The 10,841-nt window shown below is 54.3% G+C and overlaps 1 protein-coding gene across 1 annotated transcript in view; it reads left to right on the top strand.

Moving 5' to 3' along the window:
- Positions 1-10,841, top strand: part of BICRA (BRD4 interacting chromatin remodeling complex associated protein) — a 27,244-nt gene that overhangs the window by 12,208 nt on the left and 4,195 nt on the right. Inside the window, 5 exon segments of the mRNA XM_077747180.1 lie at positions 72-248; positions 9,107-9,222; positions 10,308-10,656; positions 10,811-10,838; position 10,841. The exon segment at position 10,841 is cut by the window's right edge and continues 95 nt beyond it. Of these exon segments, the coding sequence (XP_077603306.1) occupies positions 72-248; positions 9,107-9,222; positions 10,308-10,656; positions 10,811-10,838; position 10,841 (671 nt within the window).

The following is a 10,841-nucleotide window of genomic DNA, read 5'->3' as shown; positions in this document are numbered from 1 at the left end:
GGTCTTGGGGTCGGGAGGCTGCAGGGGGCCGAGGGGTGGCCTTCTGACCTTGTGCGGGCCACCCGTTTCAGGAGAGGAGCCAGCAGCCCCTCTCTGCAGACGGCCCCCACCTCTCCGTGCCCGCCTCGGTCATAGTCAGCGCCCCGCCTCCCGCCCAAGGCCCAGCCCCGACCACCCCCACCGCCAAAGGAGCTGGCCTCGGCCCTCAGGCCCCCGACAGCCAGGCTTCCCCGGCGCCGGCCCCCCAGGTAGACAAACCCCAGCAGCCTCTGCCCCAGCTCAGACCGAGCCTTGCCCTGCGACCCCCCTCCTTCCCGCACCCCTCTCCTCTCCTCGCTCTGGCTGCCCTGCCTGCCTCTCTGTCTTGCTGGCTTGGGAAAGGTGTTCCTTTGCTCCCCAGAATGTTCCTGAAAGTCTCTTGCCAGCCATGGACTCCTAGGACCAGAGCCAGGCCCCCCCACACACACTGTAGGCAGGGACACGGATGGGGTGCACACGGCAGGCGATCGCCCCTTAGAGTGACCATTTTCCTGTCTGGATGGATGAGTAACACATTCAGAACATTCGTATCTCAAAAGATAACCAGAGGCCTAACTGAAAAGCCCTTTCTCCTGGAGTCTTGTCTTCACACTTTTCACAAAAACGATAGCACACTCGGCAGGCTGGTTTGCACATTCTATCGTTCAAACGCTCATCTTGGAGATTTTGCTTCGTTCTTTCACAGACTGCACCGTTCTCTGCCGAGCAGATGTGCGGGTGTTCATTTAACCGGTCCCTGTTGCCAAGCAGCTAGGTCCCTTCCAGCCTTTAGCCATTGTGAACAAAGCTGCAAAGAATGACCATCTCTATGTCACTTTGTGGGGCAGGTTCTTAGAAAGGGAAGTGCAGGGTCTGTCACAGACCATTTGCACTTGTGGTTGTGACAGATGCTGCCAGATTGCCCTCTGTGGAGTATAAATTGGTGCACCCTTTAACAGCAGTGTGCTGTCCATGCCTGCTGGTTGCTCCTCAGCCTCAGCAGTGTACTGAGCTTGACCAGTCCGGCAGGTGAAAAGTAGTTCCTTGTCTTGTTTCAGTTTGCATGTCTTTTACTGAGAATGAGATTGAGCAGGTGTTCGTAGGTTTAGAGCCATTTGTGTTTTCTGTGTAATTGGCTGCTCGTACGCCTTGCCATTTAAAATCTGGACTCTTGGTCGTTTTCTTGTTGATTTGTAGCAACTCTTTACATATTGGGAAAATTGGCCTTTGTCTCGTGTGAGTCATAAGCACATGAGAGTGCTTTTATAGGGTGGATGTTGTACTTATCCAGAAAGGACTCGTGGATGGGTAGATTACGAGAGGCAAAGGAGAAGGCCACAACATAGGCAAGGTGACGGTGGCAGAAAACAACACGTGCTTTGGTCTTAAACAGCCACCGTTTCTCTCTCAGGGTCTGCTAGTCTGCTATTTGCCACGTGACCATAAGCAACCAGTTGCTTCTTTCCTTAAACAGATACTGGGGGAAAGAGGGCGCTTAATACGTGCCTGGCCTTGTGCTGACTGAGCAAACCCCTGGACCTGCCGAACCTTGATGTTTCCTTGTGGAAAATGGGGATAATAGTTTCTTACGGGCCTATTAGGAGTAAACGAGTTAACATCTGCTTAGCACAGTGTAAGCACGTGGTAAATATTCATTATTGTCAGTATTTTTTTTTTTTTAATTGTTACTGCGGGGTAGAGCAGGATTGGGTCCAGAGTCACGGGCTAGGACACGAGGCCAAGATGGCATCAGGCCATGTCTACATCAAGAGGAGAAGCAGAGTGGGGGAGGGGACAAGAAGCCAGGAGCCGCCTGGCCTGGCCACAACCCAAGTTGGAAGGAGGGCTTCTGGAGCGGGCCAGATGCGGGCCTTCTAGCAAGCAGCTGCTCCGGCCGAGCCTTCCTTGGTCCGCTGTTCCGGGGGTTATAGAATCTCTCCCAGGCGCCATGGGTGCGAGCCGGGCCACAGCACATCTGAGGTGACCCATTGTTCCAGTACCCAGTACTGACGAGGTTCTTAGCAGGCAGGGCTTTTCATTTCTTAATGTTTATTTTTGAAAGAGAGAGAGAGAGCACAGCAGAGGAGGGGCAGAGAGGGAGACCCAGAATCCAAAGCAGGCTCCAGGCTCGGAGCTGTCAGCACAGAGCCTGACACGGGGCTCGAACCCACGAACCGCGAGAACATGACCTGAGCCAAAGCCAGACGCTCAACCCACTGAACCCCCCAGCGCCCTGGGACCTTGTAGTTTTAGAACTGAGACCATCCCGGGGAAACCAGGACACGTTGGGGCACCTGCTTACTCCCCACGACCTTCCCCAGCCACGCCGTCTCAAGCCGTAGCCGGCACCCTCCAGGCCAGCCCTCCCTGGCCCTTGCCTCGTTCACGTCTCTCCGTGGCACTCGCCACCGTGTGGCCGGCTGTCTGGTGTCCTGGTTTGCCCTGCTCTCGCCACACTGTGAGCTCCGTGAGGACAGAGAGTTTTGTCCATCATCTCCTTGCCGCGTCCCCAGTGCCTGGTGCACCGTGGACACTCAGGGAGCATGTACTGAATAAATCAACGGAGGAAACCATTTACGGAAGAGATGGAGCACATGTATGAGTACCTGGCCTGTGCCGGCTCTGTGCCGAGTACACCACAGTGGAATCAAAGGGAGAGAACGTTCTCGTAGGAGATGCGGTTCGGCCACAGGTAAACAGCTTGCTAGAGGAAAGCGTTGAAGGTAGCAGGGTGCCCGTGAAGAGACAGGCGAGGGCCCTGCCCTAGGGGGGGTGAGCAGGAATAGCCTCTGGGAGGAGAACGTATTTAAGCCAAGGCCCGAAAAAGGAGAAGGTATGTGGAAATAGCATGTGCAAAGGCCCTGTGGCAAGGGTGAACTTGGGATGTCAAGGAACGAAAAGTAGGCTGGAAGAGGGGTAGAGTGAGATAGGGTCAGAGAGGGTGGCAGTGCCTTGTGGGCCAATATGAGTTTGGCCCTGGCAACCGCTGGAGAGCTTGCATTTGGGGCATGGCATTGTCTGATTATATGACTTTCAGTGATCCTTCTGGCTTCCACTGGAAGGCAGTTTCGTGGGCACTATGAATGGAGGTCCAGAGATCAGAGGTCATGCGAGAAGGTGACGGTGCTTCAAAGTGGTCACGATGATGACAGAGGGAAGTAGAAGGATGCAGGGGAACAGTTTGGAGCTTGCTTAAGGATTAGAGGCAGGAGGAGGAGGCCATTATGGTCATAACTTCATGGATGCCAGCGTTTCTGTTACTGTAAAGCCTTGGATTGCGAGCAGCTTGTTCGGCAGTGTCTCTCGCAGACATTTGGGTTTGCAAACATTTCTAATAAATTCTAACTCGATAAACGAGCGAGGTCTTGCAACACGGGTCATCCGTGACGCTGAACATCACATGTCACAACTGACCCAATGGTTCTTAAAATTCGCCTTGGTAGACGAGTGCTTTGGATTACGAGTGTGTTTCCGGAATGAACTGTGCTCGCACACCAAGGTTCGACTGTATTTCCCCGAGCCGTCCTGAACAGTTTACAAGCTTATCTCCTTTAAACCTCCGCCAGGTAGGTGGTATTATTATCCCCATTTTACAGATGAGGAAACAGAGGCACAGAGCGATTCAAACCCTAATGGTTTGTTGCCAGAAACACCTGAGGGATTGGGAAAGCCAGGCCCGAGTGTGAAGCCCAGCTCTGCTGAGCATCAGGCACTCTGAGGCATAGTTTACTTGTCTGTAAAATGGGCACGCGGCCACCGGCCTCACGGGGGGGGCGGGGGGGGCCTGCACAGCGCAGGCACTCAATGAGCAGATACGTGTCATTAGCAGTATCAGTAGGAACAAAGCCTGTGGCCGACCTTTGAGAAGAAAGGTCAGCGTATGCAGGTGGCTTGCAGAGGAGCCAATTCCTAGGCACACACGCGGGTCCGCACAGAGTAGGCTGGGTGCGACTTCTGTGCCTACGAGAGCGCGTGGCACGGTGGAAGGTTCTCGATGAATGTTTGCTGGGTGAGCAGGTAGCTGGGTGGGTGGGCGGATGGACCAGTGGACAGGCGGCAGGTGGACGGACTGAAGAATACAGGCACGCAGAAACCTCAGCCGTGTCCCTGCTCACGGACTGGTCTGTGCATGTGNGCCGCCGTTGTCAGGGGTTCATTTATGCAGCCCGCATTCCCCAGGCACCTGCTTCGTGCCCAGCCTTTCGCAGGGAGGTGCAGGCGAGGCAGCCCTGGCCCTGCCCTTGATGGGGCCCTGACTGTATCTTCAGGGAGGGAACACTGACCACCCTGCTCAGGGAGCTCAGGGCCTCCTGTGTCGTGTTTATAGTAGGCTTAAAAAAAAAAAAAAAAAAGCCACGACCTTTGTTGCTGTTATTCAAAGAGTGTTACTTGGACATGGTTTAAAAAATTCAGTTTGGGGCCCCTGGGGGGTTCAGTCGGTTTGGGCGTCCAAGTTCGGCTCAGGTCATGATCTCGTAGTCTATGAGTTCGAGCCCCACGTCGGGCTCTGTGCTGACAGCTCGGAGCCTGGAGCCTGTTTCACATTCTATGTCTCCCTCTCTCTCTGCCCCTCCCCTGCTCGTGCTCTCTCTCTCTCTCTCTCTCTCTCTCTCTCTCTCAAAAATAAACATTTTTTAAAAATTCAGTTTAGGGGCGCCTGGGTGGCTTAGTCGGTTAAGCGTCCGACTTTCACTTAGGTCATGATCTCGCGGTTTGTGGGTTCGAGCCCTGCGTCGGGCTCTGTGCTGACTGCCAGCTCAGAGCCTGGAGCCTGTTTCAGTCTGTGACTCCCTCTCTCTCTGACCCTCCCCTGCTCACGCTGGCTCTCTCTCTCTCTCTCTCCTAGAAATAAATAAAACATTTAAAAAAAAATTCAGTTTATAGGGCACCTGGGGGTGAGCGTCTGACTCATGGTTTCGGCCCAGGTCACGATGTCATAGGTTGTGAGTTCAAGCCCCGTGACAGGCTCTGTGCTGACAGTGCAGAGCCTGCTTGGGATTCTCTCTCTCTGCCCCTTCCCTGCTTGCACTGTCTCTCTTTCAAAATAAATAAACTTAAAAATATATATACAGTTTGAAAACAAAAAGGGGTGTACGGTTAATTCGAGTGAGTCTTCCTTTTCGTGGCATTTCCGGCCCTGGCCCCACATGGACACCCACCCTCGTCAGTTTCTTTGTAGAGTGCCATTTTGTGCCATCATAGCGCAGCCCCGCAGACGTTTGGGGCCGAGTTGTTCTTTGTTGTGGGGCCGTCCCATGCGTTGTAACACGCACGTACGTCCCCGGCCTCCACTCACGTGTTGCCGGGAACACCCCGTCTGCAGTTAGGAGACCTTCAGAGATTGTCATGTGTCACATGGGGACAGAAGCACCTGGGTTGGGAGCCACCGCCCTGTACACCTGTCAGTCCCCCTCGTCATCTGAACCGGGACCCAGGTCAATGGGACAGCCCGTGTGTGCCCCTGTGGGCACACTTTCCCCTTGTGTTTACACACACAAGCGCACCACCCTGCTCTTCTGTATCTTGCTTTGCTCATTCAGCGATATCTCTTAGACCCGTGACTTGCAGACTTTTCTTTTTAATGTTTTATTTCTGAGAGAGAGAGAGGCAGCATGAGCAGGGGAGGGTCAGAGAGAGGGGGAGACACAGAATCCGAAGCAGCTGTCAGCACAGAGCTTGATGCAGGGCTCAAACTCACAAACCGGGAGATCACGACCTGAGCTTAAACCAAGAGTCAGACGCTCAACCGACTGAGCCACCGAGGTGTCCCCTTGAAGATTTTATTTTTAAGTAATCTCCGCACCCAACTTGGGGCTCGAACTCACAACCCCGATATCAAGAGTCACACGCTCTATGGGCTGAGCCAGCCGGGAGTCCCTCCTCTGTTCCTTGTAAATGCTGGTCACAACCCACCAAAATGACCAGAACCATTACTAATGGGCACTCGGTGTGGTTTGAGAACCACTGTCCCGCAGAACAGCTATGGGACAGTCGTCACGCATGGGAACTCTGGAACCCCCACTCTACTTACAGGCTCTGTGACCTGATTTCTCTGTGCCTCAGTTTCCTTCCCTGCAAAACGAGGGTGATGATCAGAGCATCTAGGTCACGAGGTTGTTGTGAGGAATAAGCTTATACATAGTAAGATGCTTGAACGGCAAAAGGCGTGTTGAAATTGCCACAGGGCAAAAGAAGACAGACAGACACTCTGTAAAAGGCCACTAATGACCATTTTGGGCCTTGCGGCCTCTGTCACAGCCGCAAAGCAGCCGTAGACCACACGTAAATGAGTGAGCGCAGCCGTGTTCCAATAAAACTTTATTTATGAACACTGAAATCTGAATTTCCTATCATTGTCGCCAGTCACAAAACATCCTCCTTCTGGTTTCTTTTCCACCATCTAAAAATATATAAAAACCTCCTTCTTAGCTTGCGGGCCGTACGAAATGATAGGCCAGGCTGCCCGAGTTGGCCCGTAGGCTGCAGGGTCCTGTAGTCTTACTATTTTTCGTGAGATGGACACGTTGTGATTCACTGATGGCTTCCCCCCTTGGAGAGAGCACTGAAGGTGGGTTCCTGTGCATGTTAGCAAATGACACTCCTGTAAATATGCTGGCACCCAGGCTGTGCATGTCGGCGGGAAGATACCCGCAGGGTAGATTTCTAGAAATAGAACTTCTAGATCAGGGCACCTCTGTGCTTCCCTAGCATTTGATGGAAAGCGTTGACTCGGTCGTGCCTTTGTGGGTTTCTCCCCGGGAATGCCGTCTCCATTTGGGCAGTAGGACTCTTGGTGACAGTCCACTCGTGTGGTAGTTTTTTATTTTTTTNAACAGGCTCCCGGCTCTGAGCTGGCAGTCAGCACAGAGCCCGACGCGGGCCTCGAACCCACGAACCGTGAGATCATGACCCAAGCGAAAGTCGGACGCTTAACCGACTAAGCCACCCAGGCGCCCCGTGTGGTAGTTTTTTAAAACATGACTGTAAAATTCCTTTCTTGGCGATTTAGAGAATTTCTAAAACACAGAAAAAAACAAAGAAGAAAAATAAATCCATGCAGGGGGCTGCCGGTAACATTGCGGGGGAGGGGGGGGTTGTGAAGTTTTCTTTCAGCCTAATTTTCCCCCCAATCCATTTAAAACATTTTTAATTTGGGGACAACGGGGCAGCTCAGTCTGTTAGGCGTCTGATTAGGTCGTGATCTCAGGTCGTGATCAGGTCGTGATCTCATGGTTTCTGTGAGTTCGAGTCCTGCGTCGGGCTCTGCACCATGGGCACAGAGCTTGCTTGGGATTCTCTCTGTGCCTCTCTTTTTCTCTGCCCCTCCCCTGCTCACCGTCTCTCTCTCTCTCTGAAAAAATAAACTAAAAAAATAAATTAAAACTTTTTTTTCTAAGTTTTAGAATTAGGTATTCTGTTCACGTGGCTCAGTCATCAGAGAGCAGTTCTTAGACTTCCAAAGCCCCTCCCCAGGCCTACCTTCTCAGCCCACCGGCCCTCCAGGAATCCACAATTCCTTATCCGTTGTACAGATGTCCAGTGTTTCGAGCATGTGCGTGTCAATGTGAATTTACGTTTCCCTCCCATGTCTGACCGCCCAGAAGGTAGCACATTCTAGGCTGTCTTGGCAGCGTTCGGAGAGTTCCCTCGACCCCTTGTTACAGCTGGGAAGTACTGCTCCATGGGGATGCACAGTCATTCCCTCTCCAGTCAGTGCTGTGTAGATAGATGCACACTAGCCAAGTCCAGGCTTTGCCCTGCCCCCCCCCGCCCCCCTCCCCCACAGCTGTAATAAACAACTCATCACCTGCTCACTTCCCACAAGCGCACGTGCATCTGTCAGGTCACTTCTGGGCAGCCTGTTGGCTGGATCAAAGCAGACAATTTGCACAGCTACCGAATTGCATTGCTCTCGAGTTGGGGCAGCCGTGCCACTTGAGTGCCTCAAGGTCAATACCGGGGAGTGTCTTTATGAGATGCGCCTCATTCCTAACGGGATGAGTGAAAATGGTTCCAGAGGGCGCTTGCGGTGTGCATTTCTCGTTGCAAATGACGTTGAGCATCTTTGGAAATAGACAAACCTCTGTGTTTCCTCTTCCGCGCGCTGTCTGATCATGGCCTTTGCCGCTTTTTCTCCCTGGTTGGTTGTGATTTCTGCAGGCTGATTATAGATGCTAGGAATTGAGAGGGTTCCCCCCAGTGTATCATTTGGTTTTTTGACTCTGTTGGGAAGAGGGAGGAGGGCGCTGTTGGGTCTGTATTTTTAATGAGTAGGTGATGAGTTTTTAACATTGTTATTTTAAAACGGTTAAAAATGATTTGAAACATATAGCAACATTGTAGGAACTATACAGGGAACCCACGGCTGTCCTTTGCTCTTCAACGGGATATATTAGTTATCTACTGCTGTGTAACAAATTAGCCCCCCACACTTAGCGGCTTTAAACAATAAGTATTAACTTATCTCCCATAGTTTGTGAGGATTGGGAATCTGGAAGCAGCTTAGCTGTAGGCTGCTGGCTCACGGCCTCTCACAAGGGTCAGTTAGGGCTGGAGTTATCTAAAGGCTTGTCGGGGCAGGAGACTACGCTTCTGAGGGGTGCACTTACGTGCGTGCCAGCCAACGGCCTCAGCTTTTCCCTTCGCAGCCCTCTCCAAAGGGCGCCTTAAAACACACTCCAAAGCTGGCTTCCCCCAAAGTAAATGATCCACGAGAGAGAGTCCTAGAATGAAAGCCATGGTCTTTTCTAGAACTGCCTCTTGGGCGCAGTGTATTCCCATTTCCGCCAAATCTGTTGGTCACAGAGACTAACCCTGCCACAAGACCCAAGGTGGGAGGAGACCAAATAATGAGGAGGCACCGCTGGCTGTCGCTCCGATGTACCCACCAGAAAGGCATTGCTGTATTACTCTCTTTATCCTCCCTTCTCTTGTCTCCGCCTTTGAGAACAAGAGCGTTCTCTTCCTTGATAGCAGAGTTAGCAAATGCAGCAAACCGAGCATTGAGACGGTGCCGTTATCCACGCTGCGTGATCTCACGTAGCCAGCTGTCCAGCGACCACGTAATGCGTTACGCTTACTTCCCTAGCTTGCTGGCCGTTGTCTGGCCGCCTGGCCCGGCCCCCGGAAGCGTGGGTTTCAGGGCTGGTGTGGAGCAGCCGGCTTCCTGCCCAACTTCCTTGGCTTCTTACCTGCTCTGGCCGCGTGGGTTGTTCCCCCATGTTCTCTATTGTAAATACTCCCACGGTGCGTAGCCCCGTGAGCAAGTTCCTGAATGGTTCCCTCCTATCACAGATTCCTAGAGGGCGGATTACCGAGCCCAAGGTCGTGACCCTTTCAAAGCCCCTAGACCAGAGGGCCCGTCTGGGTGACAACCTCACCAGCCCCTTATGAGAGCTGAGGGCCTCTCTGATCTCTCCTTAGAGCTCACAAGCTGTTGGGGAGGTGTGGATTGATTGGTTTGGGGGGGGGGGGGGCTTGTTTTGAATCGTGGGAAGTTACTGAGGGGCAGCCTTGGAAGGGTCCGGGGCGTTGGAGGCTTATAATAAGTCGTAGCCTTGAAATCATGAGTCGGCCCACACTGGGGGCTCGAAGCAAAGAGCCCCATCTTTGGAGCGTGGCAGCATGGGTGACCTTGGGCAGGTCCCCTGAGCCCTCTGGGCCTGAATCCCTCAACTTGGAAGTCACAGGACAGGGGTGAGGCAGGGGGACGTGGGACCAGCCATTTCGGCTCTCTGACCTCAGTTTCCCATGTATGAAATGGTTTCAGTGTTTTTTCTGCTTTCAGGGACCATACATAATGGGTGCAGGTGGCCGTCCATACATGCGTCACTGTGGGCTGTCACCAGGGTGTGGATCCCGTGACGGTGGAGGGGGGCCAGCCCGGTGTCAGGCACACAGCTGGTACTCAGGGGTCAGACAGGGGCTCCCCGAGGTCATGATTCTGGGGGATGGGGGGGACAGTTCAGAGGTGCTCTGTCTGAGGTGTGTTTTAGGCCAGGTCACCGTGTGTGTGTGTAACAGACCAGCACCTGGCCCACGCGTGCAAGTCTGATAGGCACAAACCTACACGCACACGCGCATGTGCCCACACCTGCAAGCTCAGTGGCACCCAGGTGGGCCTGCAGCCGCGGTCGCACAGCCACACAGAGGCAGAGGCTGCAGACACTTAGAGGGCCCGTGAGTCAAGGCCAATGTCCAGTGGGCCCTGACTGTGACCCCCAGTTGCCATCCCCATCCTGGGCCCCCCGGGCCCCCCATCTGTGCCGGTGTCCATGTTCCTGGGTTAGCTGGACAGTCAGGCCCCTCGGGGCTGGTGGCTGGGATGCCGCCCCTATCCGGCCGCCTCCCTCCCCTCTGCTGCTCTGCTCGCGCTCCCTGGCCCCCCTGCCTCCCCGCTGGGCNGTCGTGGCCTCCACGGACGCGTCCACCAGGCTGCCGGCCCCGACGCCGCCCGACTTCCAGCTGCAGTTCCCGCCCGGCCAGGGGCCCCACAAGTCCCCCACGCCCCCTCCGACCCTCCACCTGGTCCCTGAGCCCGCAGCGCCCCCCCCACCGCCTCCTCGGACCTTCCAGATGGTGACCGCCCCCTTCCCGGCGCTGCCCCAGCCGAAGGCTCTTCTCGAGAGATTTCACCAGGTAATCGGAGGCAGGGACCAGCCCCACCACCCAGCCCGCGAGCCCTGCCCTCCCCACACCGTCCGACGGGGAGACCGTCCCCAGCCCTGGCACCTGGCCGCTGCCACCCCGGGGTGCGCCCCCTACCCCTCAATCACCTGTCCCCCCTCCTCAGGTGCCGTCCGGAATTATCCTCCAGAACAAGG

Source organism: Crocuta crocuta, unplaced genomic scaffold, assembly GCF_008692635.1.
Source record: "Crocuta crocuta isolate KB4526 unplaced genomic scaffold, BGI_CrCroc_1.0 scaffold334, whole genome shotgun sequence".
Lineage (NCBI taxonomy): Eukaryota > Metazoa > Chordata > Mammalia > Carnivora > Hyaenidae > Crocuta > Crocuta crocuta.
This window is presented reverse-complemented; position numbering and strand designations above follow the sequence as displayed.